A 20,538-nucleotide genomic window follows, 5' to 3' on the forward strand; every position below is an offset into this window, starting at 1 on the left:
TTGGCTTTTTAAAGTTTAAAAGCACATTAAAACCTCAGAAGAAATACATTTGTTAGTACACCAATTAAAATACATAGTGAAGTATCAGTTTTACATCGTCAAAAGATAATACCTGAAAGTATTTTTTTACATTTATTCTTAACATATACATTTAATAAGGGAGGTTGGTGGGTTGGTTTTTTTTTTTCAAATTAATTGCATTTTCACTGTGTTGCACTCTAAACTACATTGTGTAATGATAAATATCTTATTTTCCAATTAGGTCCACAGGATTTATACTGGATGGTTTCCCTCGTACTTTAGATGAAGCCCAGTATTTGTCAGAACGAGGACTCTGTCCTGATGTTGCAGTTTATATTCAAGTAGAAGAAAGTGACATTCTTGACCGTCTTTTTCCTCCACGTCTGAAAAAATGGAAAGAAAGACAGTATAAAAAAATGGAAAATAAAAAGAAACTGAAAGACCTGAAAGCAAAAATAAGGGTAAGTTTTCAGCCCTGTCTCCTTTTTTGTAATTTCAGTAGCACAGGTCTGAACACAGATTCTAAAACTCCCAAAGCAGTGAAGAGCACACAGAGAAATGGATATGGGAGCCAGGAGACACAGCCCCACACACTCACAGCATTCCTAGATTTACCATAGGAACCAAAAAGAATTTAGGGCTCCTTTCCTCTTCTGTGAAATTAATTCATGTAGGAGTTTAGATATCTCGCAGCCCAAGAAAAGTAGCTGTGCTGCCAGACAACTGGCAGTCTGACAGAATGCCAGACATCGGGAAAGTCCTGGACAAACGGCAAGTAGATGGAGAGAGTGAATATGGCCATAAAAAATCAAATACACAGCTCACACCGTACTGTTTTTGCATCCCGGACTCCCTGAGCATGTGCTCCTGAGTTGATCTGCATCTCCCATAGGCTGATTTCACAGGTACTGTATGGTGTACGTGTCTGTGTTTCCAACTATGATACTCTGCACAGAAATGTAATAGCACTAAGCCACGTTCTCAGTGCTGTTGCAGGTGCACAGCCTCCCATTTGAACAAAGCTGTGCCTACTGCTGAACAGGCTACAAGTTACTTGAAGTAACCTGAAACCTCTATGCAGACATTTACAATCAGCACATGCAATATATTCAAGGTTCCTAACTTTCTATAAAAGTGAGATAAAATACTGCACACGTACTATCAGAAAAGGTCTGAGCCTAAGTTACTACAGAGCAGCTGACACACAGGAAGTTAGTACAATGGAATTTGGGACAAGGCTCATAATACCAGTAATTTTTCTGAACTGCTTGTACCAGAGGTTGTCTCTGAGAATGCATATAATCTAGAAGAGTTAAAATATTTTCTCCATTTAGTCTTTCCTGATGCAAGCTGGAAATCTTGCTGGAAAAGGTGCATTCTAGTGACCAGCCTACAGTGCTGTACTAAGCTCACCCTGTAAGCAGTTACTCTGATAATTCAAGTGGCAAATACCCGTGCAACAGATCCTAGGGTCCAAGCTTCTAATCAACAGTGTAGGCATAAATACGGCTCCTGATGACAACGGAAAATAACAGGATCCTATTTAAAACACATACACAAAACAGCATTACAAATTGATAAAGGCATTAAGAAGTAGGGAAAGATCAGAATCAGGATTTCCTGAGTAACAATAATCTGATATTTTTGCTCATATGTATTGCAATATAGTTTTTAGTTACACATTGAGTATTTTTCCATAGCATCCACTTGGTGGGTAAGTCGAATGGTGCTGTGAGAATGCAGCATTGCTGAGTGTACTGTTAACCGTTCTTTTGTTACTAAAGCTGGAGGACATACAGAGAGTCTGGGAAAAGCAGACAGACCAGTTGAATGCTACCCTAGAGTCTCCTTCTCCACTGAAAGAAGCTGGCAATAGGACACTGAGAGCAATGAGTACACCTGCAGCGCAGTGTCATTCAGAAACACCGGAGTTTAGTCACAAGAATAAAGAAAATTAGTCTGTACAGTGTTTCTTGCTGCTCTGCTTAGCATGCTCTGGTATCCAGGCCACTTCGCTTGCAGTTAACATGGATTTCTAAAATTGCCTGTGTGTCGACATACTCAGTTTCTCTGATCTCAGTTCAGGTGACAGCATTACAGTGTGCAAGAACAGCAATTACAGGTTGAATCCCCATCAACCCCACTGGTCTAAAGTAGAATGCTTCTGCATATTACTTCCAAGTTAGGATTTAGCCATCGGGTATTAGGCATGTATCTACTGAGTATGTATGGGGGACTGTATCTCAAATGCTTATAGCTTGTTCAAAATTGGACAGTTCCAAACAGGCATAGGGAACAGCACACATTTAATACTATACTCAGTCACCCCTTTGCCAAATGGCAGAAACCACCTATAAGTTTAGCAACTCTGTAGTTTACCAATAAAAATATTATAATATTTTCAGTGTGATCAGAATCAGCATCTTTTTTTCGCCCCTAATCTCAATCTCAGAAGTTGCTACATTAGTTTTACTAAAATTTACTTACATTCACCTAGTAGAGAGGTCTATCTGGTCTGCAAAATTTCAAGCTGCACAGATAGTATTTTTTAACATTAGAAGCAACTGGAAACAGAGTTTTAAGGTGGAAAGAACAACATTAATTTTAGGTCACATTACCAATTCTCAGAGAGCTTTTATTAGCAAATATCATTGTCTTACATCTTTTTTTCACTAACAGGATGAGAGGATTGCTAGAAGAAGGGAAGAACTTTTAGCAGGAAAAAAACAAAAGAAACAGGAGGTAAGAAAACAAGCTAATAAGAAAGATTTTAAATAGAAGTGTTTGCATTCGTATCTCAGAAATTTCTAGAGTTTTTAGTCACAGAGTTTTCAGGGCAATTTAGAACGGTAAAAATGTGATAGACTGTCAGAAACTTCTACTTTAAAAAAGAATTTGACATGATGTTTAAATTGTTTTAGAAACTATTGACTCACGAACACAAAAAACAATTTTAAAAGAATTCTTAACATGTGCTCCAATTCAGCAAAATATTTACAAATGTGTTTACTGTATCTAATTTGTAAGCATAAGAGTAGTCCCATTAATTGCAATTAGGCATGTGTTTTAAGTACCCTGTCAAATCCATGGTTAATCCAGAATAGGACTGTACCACAATTTCTGCCCAAATTCAATTACAAAGTATATTTATAAATGCATTAATGTACTCATGTGCATTAATACGCTTTCAGCTAACATGCTTGTTTATAACAAAGTCCTGCCAAGCTACAATACCATGTATGAAAAAAATACTCCTCTTATCAAAACTGCAGTGTAGCACTTCACTTTTTTAAGCACTCTTGGAACTGGTACAATGCTTCACTGTATGCACTATGCAATACCTCTGTATTTTCTTCTGAAATATGATTCTAGAATTTACCAGATTTTTGCTTACGATAAAGGATGCCCCAAAATGAGGTTTTGTTGAATTAATGATTTTTCTAATTAAAAAAGAGACAAGAATACCATATGTTCCCTCAAAACATCTGTATCATAGACATAAAATAACAAATATTTTACCTTTATAGGCTTTAGCAAATAAGGAGCATTATGAAGCCACTGAGGAGGAAGATGAGAATGAAAATGAAGATGTTGAAGCTATACTTGAAGAAGAGTTTTTAGAAGAAGAAGAAGAAGAGGGTGAAGAAGAACAGGAGATTGATGCTATTGACCGCATACAAAATGAAATTGCAGAAAAGTTTGATTCAGAAATAGACAGTTTACAAGGTGTACAGGTACCTATTCCACTGGTTATTTTGTTAAATTATATGATTGCATGATGCAAGAAAAGTTTTCAGGTTTATTTGTCAAATTTAAAAGTTAGAGTGCGTAAACAATCATGCTGCTGTACTCATGATCTAAATATGTGAGCAAGATGAAGGCTGTAGTAAGAAGGTATATACTTTAAAAAGTATATAATTTATAAGACTAATATTGTGGCGAAAAAAACAAAGGAAACTTTTGGGTAGACCTACCCAGTCTTGGGGTCCTTATTTCCTATTTGATAGGTCAGTTGATGCAGGCAACCAAACTAGAGGCAAAATTCTTACTAGACAACTCTAATTTTTTATACAGTTCTTAGTAACGCAATTTTCTTGAAATCAGTGCAATTACCTATGATGAGGTAACCTCATCTAACTTTAGATATCGGCAACGGTAATGCCCACGTCTAAGCCAGTAAGTAGATTGGTGCCGTTTGTTTACTATATACTAAGTATCTTACTTCAGGAGGAAACTAATCATGATTTAGAAGAAACTCTATCCACTGACCAGAGAGAAAGTTTACAGCAGTAGATAGCCAAGATATAGATGTAAGATTTGCAAAATTAATCCAACCTTTACCAACATCATAAGTGTGACTGATTCAAGGTTCACTATTTTAATAGTTAATGGGTTAAATGTCAGATGACTCAAGAATAAACTCCTAACATTCTTTGCACTACAAGGAAGCATAAGCTGTGTGGAAAAGATTAATGTTTTGTGCTCAGAGATTTGCCTTCCCATTAATTTTGGAAGAAGGTGAATTGAAAGTATATTCAACTTTCAAAAGTGACCATAAAATGTCATAATTTCATTGGACTGTTCAATGCATATAATCATGTATCCCAATGATAATCACAAAATTAATTTTAGGGGTTCCGAATGCAGCTTGTGGTTAATTTCACTTTTCTGAGTATAAACTGAATTTGCAAAGTAGAATTGGAAACAATTTAGGATAAGGCCCATGAGAGACAATAAACAAGAAATCCCAGTAACAGACTTAGCTCTTTATGTGAACAATAAAATGTTTCAAGTTAAAGCTAGTGGAATACTATAGTTCTTGGAGCATTTTCCTCTCTGTCATTTGGGAGCATATAATTTGTCACATTAGTAAACTGATGAAAAATTTGATCAAAAAAGGAACAGGCAATTAAAAGAGTCAGCAACTTTTGTTTCTCTCAAGAAGTATATAAATCTCAGCAACAAGAGAAGTGACTAGTGTTTTAGAATTCATTATTATATTGCGTTCTGCTTATGACACTAAGTGGAAAGATCCAAGACTGTGGATCTATATAGATATTGTATATAAGTTGAGGAATTACACAGAAGTAGTATCCTATAATAGAATTACATATTGGGACTAGATACTACTAATATCCCCTAGTTATAGCTTACTCAATATTTTTCCCATTATTTTTTTAATTCCAAGAACATTTATGCCTTTATAAATAACTTTAAATAACTTACCATTTCTGATTCATTATTCAAGACCCTACTGTTCTCTGATTCTTTAATTTTTGGTCTTCTTTGACATTGTGGAATCTTTGTCTTCTATGGAAAACTAAATGATGACATTAAAACGTGTAAAAGTATTAGGTTGCTAGAAAAAACTGTAGAAAATGGATTGGTTTTATATTTTAGTTGAATAAGCTGGGGAATAATAAGTCATCAGAGAGCAGCAATATTTTTAGAGAGTAACTAAATAAGCCATCCTAAATTGTCTGGAGTAGGGAAAGAATGATATTTGATTATTTTTTTAATAAAAGATACTTCTCAAGCTTTAGCTTTACCATAGTAGATTCCTTAAAGTTAATTGTCAGGTTGTCCTCCTTTTTTTTTTTTTTTTTTAATGGTGTGATACTTAATATAGGCTGGCTAATTTAAACTTCAGTTGGCAGGAAGACCAATTCTTATCTCAAATCAAATTTTGCTGATTTATGGTGACTGAGAACATGCTCAAGAAATCCTTGATAGTTCACAGAAAATCTTACTGTCAGTCATTATTAAAAATCTGATCATGTTTACAATTCTAATATTTCATTATGTTTTCATTTATCAGGAAGAACTTGAAAAATTGTTAATACCACAAATCAAGATCAATGGAGGACGGAAGCCTCACATCGTACGCTACCAAATATATAGCAAGCTGAATTCTCTAATGGAAAATCGTGGAAGCATTTTTGAGAAATGTTACCCAATAAGTTTGCCACTTGCACATAAGATGCTAGTTTTCTCATACAAATTTCCAAGTTCTTTTGGTCAGTGGGATCCAATCAAGGTAATGTTCTTAAATAGCTGAAGAATATTTTCAAGAAGTAATACTTTTTAGAATATATTTCACATGAAAAAATATTATCAGACAGTAGCAACTAATACCAGAAATATTTAATGAAAACTACATTACTGAATCAAAACTGCACCACTGAATATATACAAAATACAGCAAGCATTGATAATAAAAGGTGTTAGTCTTTTCAGTGTTGCAGCTAAATTAAGGCTGAGAGGCATTTAGTAAAATCTGTTACATTAGCATTGGCAACATGATGAAAGGTGGCACTGAATCAGAAAGCAATGCCTAATTCTTAATGATACACAAAACACAGGACAACAGAGAAGGTCTTAAAGCCTTCCAGAAGCAGTGAAAACAAACTGAAAGGATTTGGAGTTTGAATTTGTAAGAAGCCACACAGGTGGCTACCAACCCTAGCAGCGGCAAAAAAGCAAACCAATAAATGTTCAGTGTATGTAATTCATCAGCAATAGTTCTTTGTTGTCAAAATTTACAAATTTTGAAGAGCAACAAATCTAATTCTGTAATATTTGACTAGGGAGCTGGAAAGTCGAGGTCAGAAAGTACTCATGTCTGTCCCCAAAAGTGGGCTGGGACAGTTTTATAGGTAGCAAGTGAAAGGTTAGTGGGTAAATTTTTGGTTTTAATGCTAAAAATAAAAGCAGGTTGGATTGTGAGTAAATCAGAAATAAAAAGGAGGACTGATTAAAAAAAAACAGTGAACAAGATATAGAAAACAGGAAGTTCCTGAAGGAAGCATACTTTGGCCTTCATTTCACTCTGCTACTTAATCAAGTAACTTTTATTCCGTATTGCATAGTCATCATATTGAGTCTTTACCTGTTCCAGATCACGTTTATCTTTCTTTAACCTTGGCAATCAGAATTGTGTACAGATCAGCTCTTATTACAGCTTTATATAATCAAAATACTTAAAATGTTTTACCATCAGAATTGCCTTTTCCATGGCTGCATCAAATTGGCATCTAATAATCTAGGGACATATTAATAGAGGTAGATATTTCTTCTCTTCTGTCATTTCCAATTACTGAACCCCAGCTTGTATTTTTAATTCTTATTAGTCCCTACACGCTAGACCTTGCACTTTGTTCTATTAGATTTAACTACATTTTTGTCATTCCATTTCTCCATTCTTTCATTTATGCTGTATAGTGCTTTTTTACCAATGAAAAAGTACAATTCAGTTAGAAGAAAGAAGTTACAGAAAGCTATTAGATAAAATGAGAGTGGTGTGCTGACAGTGGAAATGTACGTGCTGACAATAATGAAAGGGAAATAGGATCATTTTGAGGGTATTTTAGGATATAATAGAAACGATGACATTGATTACGGACCGGAGGTATTTTGTAGAAAGGCAGATAGAGTGTATGCCAATTACTTTTAGATTAAACTTGAGGGGGAGGGAAGTAGTTATGCAACTGATTAGATAAGCAGAGAATAAAAATGATAGCTGAGGGAGGAATGGGAGCAGATATACAGTAGAACAGACTCCTGACATCTTATAAATGAGGGCAAGCACCCTGAAATGACTTGATGCAGGAATAGGAACCTAAGAATCAGAGAAGGGTCTGGCAAGGTAATGCCACACAGTAGAACAGTCCCATCTCCTACTGTAACAACCAGATCAACTTATCTGTATGTTTACTGACTCCTTCAAAGAATACGAATAGATTTGTGAGGCACGATTTCCCTCTACAAGAAGCTGAGTTGGCTCTTCCCCATTATTTCATATGTATGCCTGTAACTACTGGGTTTTTTCCTTAATATATTTCAATTTGCTCAATACAGGGTCAGATTTACTGGACTATGTTTGCCAGGATCCATCCTCAAGGCCTTTTCAAAAAATGATCACTTTCTCCACTTTCCTTTTTTGTGGAAGGAAGGCCAACGTAAGCAATAGGTTACACATTAGTCAGTAACAATTTCACTTCTGACTCCCTTTAGAACTGTAAGGTGAATGCCATCTGGTCCGGGCAATTTTTTCTACAGATGTCAACAGTTTGTTCTAAAGCATCTTTTATTGACACTTTAAGGCAGTTCCTCCAAGAAGGGCTGCAACAGGGACATGAATAAGTTCTTCCATAGTGAACAGTGGTGCAAAGAATTCATTTAGCATTTCTCCAATGGCCATTTCTGCCATTAGTGCTCCTCTTATGTCTCAATCATCCATCAACACTACAGACTTTCTATTGGGCTGCCTGATGACGGAAAGACGTCATCAGCAGTGTATGTATTTTACCAAAAGCTTTTTTGGCTTGCCTTGTTGTGGTTTTACACTTCACGGTAATGTAAGTATTGATATTCTTTTCTGTTTTCTTCATTTGTACATGAATTCTGCTAAATACAGTATTCTCAGTGTATCTTCTACTGTCAGGCAGATAAGTGGTTTTAGTTCACAGAGGAATAAAATTATTTTCTTTATTCTTTGAAAATTAAAAAAGTATAATACCTCTCTGACTGCGCTCTCTTGATGGACAGAAAGTGTTACGGTACCACCTACTGGAAATAGTGAATATTCTTTGTCTTCAAGGTTTACTTCATCTTTTTGTACAAGAATTGCATACATATGGAAGTTCCTCAGATTCGGACAAAATATTATGTCCATATGTATGAATTTTAGAATGCCTTGATGGTTTGTTTCATACAGTTGATGCTTCTCTACCTGCCTATAAAGCCACTTCTGTAGGACGGAGGGAGAGGAGGCTTTGTCAAACCTAATCAACTGCTTCCCATTTTGTATATGCTACAGCTAAGTGAAGGAGATGTAATCAAGCCACAACAAAGCCATGAAAACACAGTCTTTCCTGTAATCCATCGACAATATATTTATTTCTTTTCAAGTAAAGAAAATAAAGAAACATTTATGAAAAATCCCATCAAATATATTCGTCAGCCAAAACCTAAACCAGCTGTGCCAGTTAAGATTGCAATTGTGGGACCTCCAAAATCTGGAAAGACTACAGGTAGGAGCCAGTATTGGCTATAAAGCAAAGCCTTATTTAATGACTGAAGCTGTATTTGTCATTACCGTTATTAAAAAATCATAAACCAGTAGTATTGTTGGTCTTCCTGCTTTTCTTGCTGGGCATAGAACCTTTTGGTTACATTTTCTAGTGTCTCATTTGACAGTCAGATACGTATACACTGTCCATCTGAATTTTATCCCAGCTTCTTAAGAAGTTAGTGACCTGGACTGGCACTTAGAAAATCCAGACTTACACTATTTATACCACTTGTATTATTTCTGATTATTTTCTAATTGCTTCTTATTTCTTTCCATCAATATGATCTAATGTAAAATGAAGAAATATTCCTAGGATCAAGGACCAAAACCCAAAACTCCACATTGCCCAGTCTGTTCTAGATTAAAATAAAACAGATTTCCATCTTTCTCCCCTCTCCTTGTTCCTCCATGACTCTTTCAATCCACAGGTCTCTGCCTTTAACTGGAGGAGGAGAAAATTCAGCTTACACCATAGCTTAATTAGAATAGGGTGTCGGAAAAAGAAGAGACGGGTTCAAATTATCTCATATTAAGGAGGAAATTTTAACCATATTTCCCATTTCGTGGATAAATGATCTAACTGCTAGGCTGTTCTGTAAAAGGGGCAGCAGTGGAAGCATATTTTCTAAGATATTTTGTAATAATATTGACTATTGCTGCTGAGGTTTGTGCTGAATTGAACACTGTTAGTGCACTGGGCATGCTCTCCAAATATGCAAAGGTTTGGGTCCTTTAGGGGCCTAAGCAGGGTTCGGTACCCACTTACCAAGATTATGCATTGGAAATGACGCAGGGAATGAGCTGAGCAGTTAGCTTCGAAGACTAAGGACATACTGTAACAGACTGCTGGGTTGTGAAGTTGCTTACATAAAAGTTGTGTGTTGAAATCAAAATGTTTTGCAGTTGCCAAGAAATTTGCAAGTGTATATGGGTTACTGCGCCTGAGTATGGGAGATGCCATACGGCTAGTGTTAAACAATCAGCCAGAGACTGAGTTGGCACTTACGTTGAAGTGGCATCTTCACAAAGGACTGACGGTTCCTGATGAACTGGCCATCCAGGCTCTAGATGTGGCTCTGATGAATCACGTGTGTAATACTACCGGGTAAGAGCCTTGTTTGGGTTCTGGGTTTTTTTCAAGACACGCCAGGCAGTGACTCCCATGTTATCACTGTAAAACAATTCCACTAAAACACATCACTGCTTTATGCGTTAAGAAAATAATACGTACAAAATGAGGTTCTTCATATTACTCTGGGAAACCAGACTGAAGCATAATTTTCTGCAATTTTCAAGTATATTCCAGTAAATCCAAGTAATATGCTTTATGAAAGTTACCTTTTTTCAGTCAATAAGACAATATTTTCTATTATCCTTTGAGAACTACCATTTTATCTCTCTTATACCAACTCTAGTACCAACTTGGACACATCTGATTCTCTTTGGTCATGCAGACTAATTCAGTACTCAAGGCTTTTTGTGGTTTTGTTAACAACTGAAGTTATTAAGGAGGAACTGAAACCAATGAGTCTTTCCACCTCATTCATATGTGTTCCGGATTTCCTAGGCTTTTTCTCCGCCACTGAAACACCTTCCAAACTGGGCAGACTTAAAAAGCTTCATGATCATGATTGCATGACATTCAACTCCTCTCCCCAAAAAGGAGAACTGTTACGGGGAAAGGCAATTCTGGAATTATGTCTGAAAATTATTTGAGCTTGAGATCTAAATTCTTTCACCTTTTCTTTCATATTAAATACTGGAATATTTTTTCAGTATATTTTGCCCCAGTATTGCCTAATAGGTGAAAAGCATTTCTTCTTCAATATGATTAAAAAAACTCTTCAAATACTATAAATCATTTTACTTTTCACTTTGAAAACTACTCCTGCCCATCCATATGAAGATTTCCCATAGTTAAAATTATGTTTCTGAATGACTGATGTGTCAGAATTTTGAAGTCCACCATTTTTATAAGTCAGAGCCATCCACTTCCATTCCTATACCTTTTGCCCTTTGTGTATTTCCTTTACTCTTTACTATTTCTTATTCTATCTATATCTACTTCATTTTTTTTTAAATTTGATTGTAAATTCTTAGGAGTGAAGACTGTGTCCATCAAGTCAGGGCAGTGATAACTTCGTAGCATGGGTGTAGACTTCTGTCTCTATTGAGAATGTACTAGGAATATACACAGTCTGAATGGTTAATTAGAAACTGACTTCTTAGGAAAACTGTCTTTCTGTTTCTGTTTGTATGCAGAGTTGTAATTGATGGATATCCTGTAACAAGAAAACAAGTAAACCTCTTGGAATCAGCTAGGATCATTCCAGTGAAAATCTTTGAATTAGAAATGGATGCAAAGGAAGTGTTCAGAAGAGCACTGCTGGATAAGGAAAGCACGAATAGGTAATGATGCTCCCTGATAGCAATATTTTTATCCACACGATATTGTCATTTCTCTATTTATGTGCCTCAGTGCTATACCCAGAGAGGCTGTACCTAAGCTAAGCTGGTGCGTAACCCAGCTGTCTCCGAACTCCACATATGAAAAGACACGGGCGCCAGTCCCTCTATATTCAAATGCTTTGATTTCCACAGACCAGAAACGGAGACGTAAGGAATTTGTGGCGTGCTCTGGCCAGATCCCCTGATTGCATGACTGAGGTCACAGATGTGCAATGCTGTGCACCCACTGCTGAGTTAAATTGGTTTTAATGAAACTGCACATCAGAAATGTTACTAGTTCACTCTACTGCTGAAGTTTATGATTCATCAGTTCAATTATTATCATCATAAGGGAAATTGATACTTCATCTAATAAGCTCTCTTTTAAGTCGTAATTGGAGTTCTTTTTAAATATGGAAATAATGTATATTTTAATAACGTATACAATTCATGAGTTACTCATCTAAACCTTCCAATTCAGCTTGCTCCCTTCTTCTTTGTTTTTCTAAGGAGATAAATATTCTGTTTAAAGAGCTGTTGGTTGTTTTTGAGGAAGAGCAGTAAGTAGTTTATAAATGGACAGAGAATTAAAAAGAACAGAACATTCATCTTAAAATTAAATTGTACAAGAACCTGGTTCTCATTAGACAAAGTGTTTCTAAGAAGTTCCAGATAGCTTAGAGCATTATTGCATGTCTCTTTCATTTTGTCTTTCTTTTTATCCAGTAATCAGTACAATGCTTAATTGTTTACTGAAAGCCTAAAGACAATTTGCACTGCAAAAAATTACATTAATGCTATCTTCTTGAAAGTATTTACTTTTCACTTTAAATACCAAACTAATTACATTTCATAGGTTTAAATACAAATCAAATGTGCAATATCAGATATTTCTGAAAAGTACAACTTATAGAGAAATTAATCCTATTAAAACAGCAGTTTATCTTTTTTTGGCATCATTTAAATTAACAGCCCAAACAGGAAACGCTTCTATGTTCTAGTCAAAATACCCCTTCTGGTCTTGCATAATATTTTTAGAGGTTAGATGGATTATTTTCATTTATGTATATGTAAATATGACAGTTTTCAAAATATATCCAAGGATTATGGCTACTTCTTGATTTCAGACAACAGCATAATTCAAAATTAAGCCTATTTTTCAACAAACAATTGACTTCCATTTTAAAAGTCTCATAGCATTTTGTCTAGGGTACCATTTAATGGTGTATTGGTAGTGTGTGTCAGTTAGTGTGTGCTGATACACCCCAAATCCTTTACAAAATTATTGAGTTGTATTTGGGAAACAAATAGCAAAAGTTTTGTTCCTTGTTTCGGAACATAACTGCCTGATCAGAAGTATGCCGCTTTTCATATGTAACTGGTAATATTCTTAATAAGAATACTTTCTTATTAAGAGTATTACCAGTATTTCTCAAATATGTTCTATAGTGTCAAATAAGCAGAATTTTGTAAGAAGGACTTGAAGTGAACTCTGGAATTTACACCTGAAATTCAATGAAATTATCTAATCTTCAGACTTAAATTGGTCTTATTTTTCATTGTCTTCAGACTTCCCTACCCTGAACATGACAGCTCACAGATTCTAGCTATTAAAAATTCCTGCTATAAACAGCACATTGATGCAATTAGGACTTACTATATGAAGGAGCATCAGAACTGGTGTGTGATTGATGCCTTTCAGAGCAAGTGGTGGATCTGGAACAAAGTACTGCAGGAAGTTCAAGTGGTTGTTAAAGAAATCCAGATATACCTGGAAAGAGTAAGAGAAGGTAAAAGAAAAACAAAGTTTCTCAGAATAATATTAATTTCTTTAAGAAGCTGCAGTGTAATGAGTACATTTCAACTTGCTTTGTCTTGGGCACATACAAATTCTTCGATCTCATCTGCAGAGATCTTGAAGAGATCTCTTGAAGAGAGCAAAGACAAAACCAACTACAGGACAGTCTGAGGCGATCCTCCAAAGAACAGGGTAACAGAATACAGCTGGAACAAGTCAGAGATCTCATGGTCCATGGCAGATTCCTCAACATTGGGTGATAAATCACAAAGGATACCCCAAAGTATACAAGGGGAACTACGACTTGCAGCTTCACCGAAGTGTCAGTGGAGGAAGAGGAAAGGAGGGGGAAAATGTTAATTATAAGTTCAGAATTAAGGTTAAATATGCCATCTGAGTTAATTTCTGTGCTGTGGGAGGAAAACCACTTTAGTCTAAAATGACAGTTCCCACTTTAATTTTTGTCTGTCAGCACTGGTCAGGATTAAATATGCCCTTTAAACATGCCTGTACAGTTTAACTAGAATTCCTCTGAAGGGCAAACAGACTTCCTTATCTTATATCCACCTTCTGGTTTTAACTTTTACAGCTCTGTGGCTGCACCCTTCTTAAAAATTGCAGTCATAAGCCAAAACAAATTTAAAATACATTTAACTTTTTCACATCAAGCTTGAAAAGCACAATTTTTAAATAGTTTGGGTTTTATATGACATTTTATTCAAGATTTTGACTGTATTTCATCCAGATGAGACTGTAGCATTTGCAAGACCTGGATGAATAAAACGGAGGCTTTCTTCACACCTTGTACTCTTTTTCACCAATGGAAAGAAATAAAATAATGGTGGAAATGTTCCTTAGCAACACAAAGGATTAAAACAATAAATCATAAATAAAAGTGTCCCAGGGAAAACAGACTAATAAGCTAAGTATGCAGAGTATCCCACATCATTAATAATTATTATATTTCTTAAGTGCTAGAAAAATGTTATTAAAATTAATTGGGAAAATGGGTTGCAACTTCATTTTAGTATTAATCTATAAAAACTGCTATTTTAATTCTCATTATTTCATATCATTTTCACATGATGAATTATAATATCTTCTAAACTTACATTTCTGAATAGAAATGTTTGATGTTTCTATGTCTTTCATTAATAAAACATTAATTGCTTTTATTAACAGGAAAAGCAGCCGGCATTGCTGATTTATGTATCACTCCCGAAGAGCTGCAGTATCGGCTGGGGGAGTTTGGACAGTACTGTCCCGTCAGCCTTGCAGAAAAGGGTGAATTGGTTGACTGCTCTGCAACGTCGTCATTGCAGTTTGCTGCAGAATTTCGAGGACACTATTACAAAATGGCTTCACAGGAAGAACTGGACGTAAGTGTCAGACAGCAGGTCAGGAGGGGATTACCGGAAGAGGGAACATTGTTGCTTAGATTCTTTGATTCCATACAGAAACAAGCAATACGTAATCTGAATTAGACTAGTGTTGTTAGTATTGAAGCTTTTGTTCTGTATACTTCTGCTATCAAACGTCTAGGCAGACAAAATGCAGCACAATTCATTCAAACCAAAGCTCCTCTTACAAATTGTCACAGATCAAAACATTCATTTTAAAACAACCATTTCCTCCTTTCTCCATCTGTTTTTGGGAGACTGGGGGTATAGAGTGGCTAATGATAGCAATGGATAGTGATGGATGGTGGACGGATAGTGATGACTTCAACTGAGAGTGGGTTGGAAAAGAAATTACTTACCCAAGAGCAGCAGCAGGGCCAACACACTAGGAGAGGTGCTGTAGAAGAAACAAGTATCTAAATTGTGTGGGCCAGTCCTCTGGAGTTTGACTAACGGTCTTACAGTGCTTCTTTCATTACAAAAACATTTAATTCATTTTTCTACAGAAATTCTTGAGCAGACCAGAGGTTTATGTGCCACCACTGGCACCTCACACTCTCCCATCCCCAGATATGCTACCAAAGAAACTGACTGCAGCAGAAGTGAAGGCCTTATTCCCTGCAAGTGCTGAAATGCAGGGATACTGTCCAGTCACTTACCTAGATGGAAAACAGAGGTACATCACTCCAGTTTTCATAACCTGAATTACAGACTATGTGTCCTATATTAACACATTAATGAGGAAATACTTTCAAAGTACTTTTTAATAGTGTTCAGGGTTTGGACAGGAAAAGCAACTACACTTCTATATATTGTGCCTGTGGCTTTGGAAATCAATGTAAAATCACCTTTTGAAACTCATATGCCTACAGGTTCTACAAGGATCTATGTTGGCTTACTGTCTTTTGTGATGAAGACTGCTTGGATATAGTTTGAGTTTTCTCTATCATAAGCCTTCCAAAGTTCAAACAAATCTCACAAAACCTTAGTAGATGCAAAACTAGCTAGTACAATTTTTATAAGAGATCCAAAAAGCTCCACCATAAAGTCCCACTGATTTCCTCAGCATGCAGGAATTTCTCACCAAGGTAGAACCGTAATAGTCAAGTCTATGCTGTCCCTTCATGATCTCCTGAACAGCTACAATTGGCATTTTGACTAGAGCTCTAAAGAAGCACTATAAAAGCCCCTTAATAAGCAGATTTTGAGGCAGAGACTCTCTCTGATTTTGAGCCTTGTAACTGTCAGTCATGCGGTGGAAACTTGGATGATCCAATTGCTACGTTTTTGTAGTTCCTATACTTGCTAAATTACCAGAAGGCTCACAGTAGCTCATGAATTTACACTGCACAAATGTTTCACATTTCTTGTGAATTACTAGTCTGTCTTGCTCCGTCTCTTCAGGTATGAAGCGTTGGTGCCTGGCAACATAGAGTATGCAGCAAAATATCACAATAAGGTATATATTTTTGAAAGTGAAGAAAAACTGCTGAAGTTTATGAGGTGAATATACTAACTGCATTTTAACCTTTAATCATGTCAAGGTTTATACATCTTAAAAGTGCTTACTTTTATCTGGTTAGATTACCAGAGAAGTACTGGAACCTGAAGCTTCCACGTAAACTCCCTCCAATAAAGGAGCCAAAACTACTCACTGCACTTCCTTTGGCTGGATACCTTGAACAGGCCAGTTCTTGCTTTTCTATTTTACCATATGATTTTGCAGTGCATAGTATATCCCACCCAGTTTATTTCATTTTTAATGCAATATGAGTCTTATGTTTATTAATGGGGATTATATTAAATTGAAAATTGTGTACTTGCAATTGAGAGGAATTTTTTTAAAGCTTTAAAATAATAGATGTTGTAGCTTTAGTGGAAAAAATACAGGTAAGACCATCAGAGGGGAACTGCGATATTATTTGATGGATTTTCTGACTCTTTTGTTTATTGTATCTTGTAAGATTACATTTTGCTTTGATTTTTAACACCAGGATAGACACAAGTCTATCTGGAATCATTTAAGGATAGTTGGTTACATTCTGAGACATGAATATGAAATAAAAAAATGATTCATGGTCACTTCCTTCCCCATTTTATACTATTTTTTATCCTCTACAATTCACCAACTTAGGTATCATCCTATATTGTTAGATTTGCATGACAACAGGATCAGGCTTTGAATATATTTTTGTTCTAGATTTCTGTAATGGTCTTCTAAAACTGTTTTCTTTCTTTAGGGAGTAGCAACTTCTCTAATAAAAGCTCTGAATGAAGTAGGCTGCTTGAAGCCAAAGTTTCCATTCCTAAGTGTAAAAAAAACTGCTCTGCTGTTTGTCGCCTGCCATTTAAAAGGTAGCGTATAAAATACTACACTATAAAAATAATGAATTATATAAATGCAGTAAATCACCTGATACAACATTGATAACCAATGTGTATAGTTTTCTTATGTCCAACTTGGAAAAACACTACTATATACTGATTTAAGTACACACTGCCAAGTTTCTTGGAAATGTGTAAGGACCAGGGAGGAAAATAAGGTTAATAGGATAGGTAGATAGGTAAGTGATCTCTCACAAATCATGAGACTTTAAAGACATTTTATCACCAACAACCTGATGGCCCTGAAAACATTTCTAACATGCATTACTGGAGTTTTTAAACAGAGAGTAAAATGTTATAATCTAGGTGGTACTACATTTTAAACTAGTCATAGACAACCTGAATTGTCTTAAAAAATGACTAAAATTACTGTAATGAAAAGCTGATGAAATACTATCTGAGGAATGGTTTAGGTGCCTGAATGCTTGCCTTTATTCAACTGTATCAGGTGGTCAAATGAAACTTAACAAACCTGAAGACAACTTTCTGATCATACGCATCTCCAACAACACATCAGCTAAATATGTAAATAAGAGGTCTAATTGTACTGAAAAACAGCTTAAGTGCACATAGAACACCTGTCATTTTCAAAAAAAGCCCTTCTTTTGCATGTGTTTACTACCAACACACCAAGTTACACAGTACGAAAGAACAGATACCCATGCAGATTTAAATAGATTTTTAAGTTTTTAGCACAGAGAAATTAATGTTATTTATCAGCCTGCTTATTTGTGAAATTATCTGGGAAGGTGTGAATATTAATGTCGTTCAGAGTATCAGTACGTTGATTATTTTTAACTTCTTTTTTTATTTAATCGAGAGTCCAGTCAACCACCTTACTTTTCCATAACAAACAGTCCAAAATTAAAATGAAGTGGTTTGTACTCAGCCCACAAAATAATGAAGTAAAACATCTCATGGAGCTACCAGAGGTTAGGATTCCTCCTTCACTGAGGAAAGTTGCTCAGTCTTTGTCTCCTATGTTCATATTTGGTATTTTTTAGAATTTTTGTTTGGTTGTTTTTTTGCCATCCAAGGTAGCAGTTACAGCTAATAATCTTTAATAGTTTGCAATCAGCCTAAATAGTGCCAGCTTTCAGGATTTCAACAACCTAGTTTGCAGCTCTGCTGCAGATCTCTTTGGTCTGGTTTCCAGTCCTGCTGGAGATTTCTGGAGCAAGACTGACGCTTCTTCAACCCCAAAAGGTTTTGCCTTTTGTAAGCCAACCTGTTCAGTGGGTGAACTTTACCTTGCCTTTTGTCATTTAGAATTTTTACTTATTCTTTTAGATAATGGCAATCTTTATTATTTGTCTAAAGTTCCTCACACGCTGTCTTTCCTCATGCAGTTTCCAGAGCCCTCCGGAATTTTCCTAGACTACCACAGATTTTTGCTAGCATGGCTTTGTTAAGGAAGACCACTGAACAGTGTATGCATACGATAAGCCCCTGTATAAAGGAACAGTTCTTAAGCCAGCAAAACTGCCTTTATACTGTAGTTTGTTTCATCCACAAAGACTGATTTCGTTCTATTGCTAGCACAGCTTTGCTAACATAACAGTGTCCAGGCTAGGAATGCTTTGCTCATATATTGCATCATTAAATCATTATCAGCACTGGATGATGAAATGGAAAGGTTATGCAAGTGCACAAATCTCTTCTCCTCGTGCAGTGACAAACAGTCTGACCACAGGAAAACAAGTTATCTTCTTCTAATGCTGGGTAGAACTGCTTCCAACTTTAAGATACAGCACTCTAGTACACTGAAAAATCTCCTTGGCAAATACAGCATCATTTAGTATGGTGTTCTCTTCAGAGTAGTCACACCGTCCTTGATCAAAAACTTCATCAAAGTGCTTCACATTGCTGTCCCTTGGAAATTTTTTACATCTTATTTCTATCTGACGTAAGGCTTTCTCATCTTCAACTTATGTCACTCTCCAATCTCACATTTAAATAGGGAACAAGAAAAGAGTGGTTTAGTTGCTCCTGCAGCTTTTCTAACAATACTGGACTGCTTTCAGTACCCAAGAAGAGAAGGTACAGGCGATCAATCATAAATACAGGAAGATTTACTCCTGGAAAAAAAAAAAAAAAAGAGTAGGAAACCATACATCACTAGAGTGATTTAGTGCCCTTCAAGCTTGACTCCTGTAAGAGCTCTACGTACAGCTATGCTTGAAAAATCACTCAGAAGCTGTTAAATGCAGTTGTCTACAATTTAAAGCTAGTGGGCTGAAGTGTCTCATAGCCCAGTTCTTCATGCTGTCCAGTTTTCGTAATGAGATACAAAGTACCACTTACAGGAAAAAAATGGTTATGATTTGGCTGTCTTAAATCACTCCTTCCCCTTTGCCTCAGTGTAACAATTAAAATAATAAAGAATACTCTGAGGGCTGGCACTCAGTACTAACGTATGCCAAAATATGGCTTAGGGGAGAGAGGTAAGAACGAAAAGAAATACTATCTTCATTGTAAAGTTCTCGGCCTTGACGTTTCCCTCCTCCTCTGAAGTACCAGTCAGCTCTTGTTTTTTTTATGGGCGAAGCATTTAGGTCACGAACAGTTGTGCGAAGGCCGCAGCGGCCCCGTGCCAGCCGCGCCGCGCCCGGGCTGTCCCCGCGCAGCGCCATTTCGGGGTCTGCCGCCGCCTTAGCCAGATCTGCCCCTGCCTCGCCGATCCCCAGCCCCTCACGGCCCCAGGAAGGGGACGCTGATGGCAGCCGAGCACAGGTCTGTTGTTTGTTGGCAAAAGCCTCGATCCTTCTCAATATCATTACCCTTTTGGAGTTAGCAACTTCCGAAACACCAGACTTGATTTTTCTGTTGGTTTGGCGTCAACGGGCACGGCCCAGGGCAGTTCTACCCGTACCACGGATAAAAACATCAGGTGTAGCCGTGAGCCCTTTTAAAATGTCTGTAACGCCACCCCACGAAGCGAACAGGGGACACTAAGGCACCGCTTCCCTTCTTGCAGCGCACAACCCCCGGAGCCCGGAGCCGGCGCGGCAGAGGCACCGGCGGAGGCTGGCGCGGTTCACGGAGCACTGCCAGCTCCTCCCCTACCTGCGGGCGGCCATGGCGGGCGCCTACCGGGAGCCGCGCCGCAGGCCGCCCGCCTTCGACCGCAGGCTGCGAGCCTTCCTCTCCCTGAAGGACGCCGGCCCCGCGTTCGCGTAGCGAGGCCTGCGCGGCCCCCGCTCCGCCTCCCCGCTTCCCGCCGTGAACGCACGGAGCGCGGCCGGCGCGCGGCCGGCACGCGGCCGCTGAGCAACGTCAGCTTTTCTAGCACCGGTTTCTTAGACGCGGAATGTTAACATTAAACTCTCGTGCCTTAAGTCACGCCTCGCTTAGCGATTATTACGGCGGCCCGCGCGGGGGGTGGCGCGCGCCCACGGGGCACGCGCGGAAGG

At 37.2% G+C, this 20,538-nt stretch overlaps 1 protein-coding gene and 1 long non-coding RNA gene across 6 annotated transcripts in view; one reads left to right on the forward strand and one right to left on the reverse strand.

Annotated features, from left to right (window-relative positions):
• Window positions 1–18,059, forward strand: part of AK9 (adenylate kinase 9) — a 71,676-nt gene extending 53,617 nt beyond the window's left edge. For 2 of the 3 annotated variants that reach the window (XM_087777078.1, XM_087777079.1), the window contains exons 24-35: window positions 263–482; window positions 2,701–2,763; window positions 3,549–3,755; window positions 5,840–6,058; window positions 8,840–9,053; window positions 9,998–10,199; window positions 11,357–11,503; window positions 13,112–13,332; window positions 14,523–14,719; window positions 15,247–15,416; window positions 16,145–16,243; window positions 16,324–18,059. In XM_087777078.1, the coding sequence (XP_087633204.1) occupies window positions 263–482; window positions 2,701–2,763; window positions 3,549–3,755; window positions 5,840–6,058; window positions 8,840–9,053; window positions 9,998–10,199; window positions 11,357–11,503; window positions 13,112–13,332; window positions 14,523–14,719; window positions 15,247–15,416; window positions 16,145–16,243; window positions 16,324–16,513 (2,149 nt within the window). In that variant the 3' untranslated portion in view covers window positions 16,514–18,059. Of the gene's footprint in view, window positions 1–262; window positions 483–2,700; window positions 2,764–3,548; window positions 3,756–5,839; window positions 6,080–8,839; window positions 9,054–9,997; window positions 10,200–11,356; window positions 11,504–13,111; window positions 13,333–14,522; window positions 14,720–15,246; window positions 15,417–16,144; window positions 16,244–16,323 lie in introns of those variants that run through there. The other variant, XM_087777080.1, reaches the window with a different exon arrangement.
• LOC148053381 (uncharacterized) lies at window positions 94–20,315 on the reverse strand. Of its 3 annotated transcripts, none has more exons than XR_015708878.1 (7): window positions 20,192–20,258; window positions 18,053–19,203; window positions 15,100–15,137; window positions 13,200–13,313; window positions 10,101–10,265; window positions 1,474–1,560; window positions 94–404 (listed from the first exon to the last, which is right to left on the reverse strand). It is a non-coding gene; the product is annotated as an uncharacterized LOC148053381 (long non-coding RNA). The 3 variants fall into 3 exon arrangements; XR_015708880.1 differs by having other exon boundaries at window positions 19,906–20,215; XR_015708879.1 differs by lacking the exon at window positions 18,053–19,203 and having other exon boundaries at window positions 20,192–20,315.
• Window positions 20,316–20,538: the final 223 nt, after the last annotated feature.

The sequence above is a fragment of the Nipponia nippon genome, unplaced genomic scaffold (genome assembly GCF_047370975.1).
Source record: "Nipponia nippon isolate SJK-2023a ecotype South Korea unplaced genomic scaffold, ASM4737097v1 scaffold_4, whole genome shotgun sequence".
Classification (NCBI taxonomy): Eukaryota; Metazoa; Chordata; class Aves; order Pelecaniformes; family Threskiornithidae; genus Nipponia; species Nipponia nippon.